This window comes from Penaeus chinensis, chromosome 2, assembly GCF_019202785.1.
Source record: "Penaeus chinensis breed Huanghai No. 1 chromosome 2, ASM1920278v2, whole genome shotgun sequence".
Lineage (NCBI taxonomy): Eukaryota > Metazoa > Arthropoda > Malacostraca > Decapoda > Penaeidae > Penaeus > Penaeus chinensis.
Genome location: NC_061820.1, coordinates 41,845,999 through 41,850,543, shown reverse-complemented (window position 1 = coordinate 41,850,543; position 4,545 = coordinate 41,845,999). Strand labels below are relative to the sequence as shown.

Genomic DNA, 4,545 nt, shown 5'->3' with positions numbered 1-4,545 from the left:
GAAAAAAAATATTCTAAAATGAACGTTAGAATGATAATTAAACTTCACAAATCTGCTCAAATAGAAAATGAAGTCTTTTGCAAAAATCTCGGGCATTTTTGTCCTTGGCAGCAATCGGCCTTAAGGAGGGAGGCAAAGGGGCGTAAAAACTGCCCAATGACGTAGTGAAGTGAAGTCAATCGGCCGAATAATGAAGGGATGACGCTCCCCGCCCGTAAAATTAATCTGGATCCGCTTTTAATACCCAAGAAATACCTGCGCTAAGTATGAGCCATGGGAAGAGTGTGCGCACTGCATTGCACCCAGGCCTCGTAGGGTGGGGAAAGAGCGCTAAAGTAAAGCCGAGGTTTCCGGCTGCAAGAACGAAGTTTCCAAACAAGAGGTCTGGTACTCACGTGGAAGGCAGAATCGTAGTTGATCTTGGCGATGGCCATTTTCTTGGCTGCCCCCGAGCCCCAGCAGCAGCGGTCCGCCACGTGGGCCAGCAGGGCGGCCCGGGCCTGGTGGTCCGTGATCTGCGGCGGCGGCGGCAGCGGCCCGCGAGTTTCGGTCCGGTCACGCTCCTCCTCCACATCGCCGTCAGGGGGCGGCACCGAGACTGTGGGGAAAGAGGAATGGTCGTTAGAGTTGTCAGAGCTGTTTCGCTGAAAAAAATCGTTATTCGGGAAAACGATTTTCAGGGCTATAATGATCATTGGCCTAGAGGGGGAAATGAGTGTTCGTGGATAATCTTCGTGAGGACATGACAGATGACGCTGGGATTGCGCTGACCATGACCTAGTGCTGAGGGTGTATCTCAGAGGGTGAAGGATGTGTAGAAACTACACTAGTGATCGTGTGAAGGGTGACTGATGTCTCGAGGTGCAGGAGAGGTGGCACGTGAGAGGACTAGGAGACAGGGCGAGCGACTCACTGTTGACATCGTAGAGGTCATTCTCACACACAGGATAGTTTTTCAGGTGAAGAGAGGAAGCAACAAGGTCAAGGTCACAGAGCAGATGCTGGTAGGCGGGCAGGTAGGGGTCCATCACCGACTTGTTCTTGGGGGACTTCATGCTGTCGGAATCCAGCAGGTCTTTGTCCTTGTCCTTCCGCTTGACCCGGTGGTGGCGCGCGGCCGCCCCCCGCGCCCCCCGCCAGTTAATGATGGTTCCGGACCCGTCCTGCACCGCCGACAGACCCAGAGACGGGTAATTCTCGATCAGCTCGAAGGTAAACTCCCCGCCGGCCTCGTGCTGGAGAGGCCCCGCGATGCGGCCGCCGCGCTGGTCGACCAGCAGGACGCGGCGCGGCGGCGGCGGCGGCGGCGGGCCGTTGTTGGAGGTGCTGCAGGCGGCCGTGGCGGTCGTCGTGGACGCCACGTGGACTCGTACCACTTCCTCCTGGTGCAGCACCCGCCCATTCATGGCCGCCCCCCGCCCCTGGGCCGCCCAGCCGGCGTGGGCGAGCAGGTCCGGGGCCCCTGGGGGCGGCCGGGGGGTGTCCCTGGGGCCCGTGCCTGGGGCTCCTGCACACCCACGCGTCCTCGGCTGACACGGGGTTCAGTTCATATCCCGAGCCTGGGAGTCACCGTGGCGGCGACGGGGGCGCCCGGGGACCCGGGGAGCTCGACCACGAGCGCGACATCACTATCGTCTCACCATGCCAGGCCGCGCCGCGTTCTCACCTGGGGCTACCAGCGCCTCACCATCACCCGGGGCTCCTCTCCTCCAGCCCTCCGTCGCGCGCCTCACCACGCCGCCTCACTCGCGCCGCTCCCTCTCGCTCCCGACGCGGCCGCCAGCGTCGTCACGTGCACGCCCTCCGCGCCGCCACCCTCACGCTGGCCGTTCCCTTGCGCCTTCGCCACCTACACTGCGCCGCCCTCGCACGCCTCACTCACGCCATGTTCCTCTCTCCAGGGCGGTCATGGCGGCAGGGCAAAGGGGCGCCGCTCTTGGTTCGCATCACACTTCGGACACAGAACGACTGGCTCTTGAGGGTCACTGATCATATATTCTATACAAAAAATGCTCTGAAAGAAAATCAAGGAAGTGAACTCAACGAATAAAATAAGGTCCGTAAACTACATTCATTAAAAGACTTATTTTGAATCAAATAAATGTTCACCGTCTTATTTTTCGTGGTGGTGGGGGGGGGAGAGAGGTGGAGATAAGAGCTGGAAGATAAGAAACCCTTTCTTCCTGCTTCTCTCTCTCTCTCTCTCTCTCTCTCTCTCTCTCTCTCTCTCTCTCTCTTTCTTTCTTCTTTCTCTCTCTCTCTCTCTCTCTCTCTCATCTCTCTCTCTCTCTCTATCTCTATCTCTATCTCTCTCATCTCTCTCTCTCTCTCTCTTCTCTCTCTCTCTCTCTCTCTCTCTCTCTCTCTCTCTCTCTCTCTCTCTATCTATCTCTCTCTCTCTCTATCTCTCTCTCTCTCTCTCTCTCTCTCTCTCTCTCTCTCTCTCTCTCTCTCTCTCTCTCTCTCTCCCTTCTCCCTCCATCTCCCTTCCTTCCCACCTACCCCTTATCTTCCTCCTTCCGTTCTTTGTTTTTCTCTGCCTCCTCCCTCCCTCCCTCCCTCCCTCCCTCTCTCCCTCACCCCCTCCATCTCCCATGCTCTCCTTCTCCAAACGCACTTTATAGTAGCAATTTTGTGTACAGTAAATTGCCACAGAAAAGATACTGGCATTGGCATATACCTTACACTGGCCTCTATATTTACACTCATCTTATCTGCTGTAAGTCAGAGATCCGCGCATGAGAATGAGACCTCCATTTTCCTCAAAACCTCTAAGATAATAACCACCATTCAGGAAGCCTCCGGGTCTAATCCAATATATTTAGACTTATGTACGCATTTACCTGGAGTTCACCTAATGCGGAATTTAAACTTAATAAGGAGGTGTTCTTGTTTTCGTTTCGTGCCGACGTTACTTAAGGAAATGTCATTAATATAAGACGATTTTGTTCCACGAAATAATCCCACGTACGATCGCTTAGCAGTGACGAAAAGGCGAAATGAAATAAAAGTTCCGTAATAATACAGTGTTATAACATAGGTTTTCGTAATTACCAGTGACCAGGGCAAACGGATGTATCATTGTAAACAAACACGCTACAAGTTTATAATAAATATATTGTTTAACCACGCATGCGCAAGGTTTATTTTCCTCTACAAATGCATGTTCAAGGCCGCTGAATTTTTTGCGCTTATAGTGGTCATATTCCATTATGAATAATGCTGTGGCTGTACAAGATAAAACTGTAATAAACACCGTTGCGTTGGGTAGTACATGCAAGTACCTGGTACTTATAACAGTAAATATAATAATCCTTATCGTGCACTTGAATTTTCAGGCACTTAAAAATATCTTCAGTGAAATGAATGTGTCACATAGTAAAAGTCAAACGGATGACCTTCCTAACGACCAGCTCCTGATCACGTGATACAGAAGTCATAATCCCATCATTCAGGACAATCACACAACGACTTACCGGTACGGATGGCGTTCAATACACAGAAACTCATACACCAACCATAAGTCCCCCCTTTTGACGAGGGAAAATTTAGCCAGAGGCGAAACAGGTCGCTTCTGTGGGACAGGTGAGCGGCAGGTTGCTTGGCAGACTGTGCCTTCACTAATATCACGGGTTGAGCTTCAGTGTTACTTTATACTTTATGATTTTGCCTTTGGCTTCCTTGGCGTGCGTTGCTTGACAGCCATCGTGAACTGCTGTGGCGACGTGTGTGCAGAAACGGCGGGATGTGTGATGCGCAAAAGTATTGCCGAGAACATTTAATTTCGCACGATGTTTTTTTTTCTGTTTTCTTCGATGTTATCCCAAATTCTCACCAAAATAATGTAAAAGCAGCTCTCTTTCTACCTTTAAACCGTGCCATAACAGCAGCAAGGGCCGCAGGAGCACGTGCAGCAGCTGCCCAACCGCTGACGTCCAGGCGCGGCGCGGGAGCCTCACCTGGACGCGATGGCGAACCGCTTCCTAAAAGGAGTATCGACTTTAGATATCTCTGTAAGACTTTTATTCTTACGATATCTTTTGTCTTGGGAAACATCTCGGCCGAGGTTCATACCTTGGGACGCCGAGCCATGTCTCATCCCCGGATAGAAGCGCTCGCTTGTGTGAAACGAAGTGATATATTTTCCATATTAGGTCAAATAAAAACAGCGAGGCTCGTCACTTATTTCGTATCGGATATTCGGATAAAGTGATTTTGCGGGACGGAAAAGAAATCTGGTTCGCCCCGTGCAAATTATGAATTACTAATATTTTTTTCCTCTTTCTATTTTTTTCCTTTATCTTTTTTTTTCACCTGAATTGGAAACAGAATAACGAATTATACGAAAATAAAACGCCAAATCAGACCGATCGGGTGCTTTTGTTTCAGTAAAATCGAGGCACAATATTCTAACAGGTCTTTAAATCTGTCGCATTTGAGTGACTCGCCCGGAAGAGTAACTATATATCACGCCATTCTACATATGCGACCACAGAGCCATTTACTCCAGTTGGGAAACTCCCCTTCAGTCCTTGTCTGTCTGTC

General features: G+C 50.9%; 1 protein-coding gene across 1 annotated transcript in view; it reads right to left on the bottom strand.

Annotated features, from left to right (window-relative positions):
• Positions 1–1,406, bottom strand: part of LOC125034970 (protein SSUH2 homolog) — a 54,769-nt gene extending 53,363 nt beyond the window's left edge. The window contains exons 1-3 of the mRNA XM_047627020.1: positions 914–1,406; positions 772–783; positions 396–598 (exon numbers count right to left, since the gene is read on the bottom strand). Coding sequence (XP_047482976.1) covers positions 396–598; positions 772–783; positions 914–1,406 — 708 coding nt within the window. The remainder of the gene's footprint in view (positions 1–395; positions 599–771; positions 784–913) is intronic.
• Between the last annotated feature and the right edge of the window lie 3,139 nt (positions 1,407–4,545).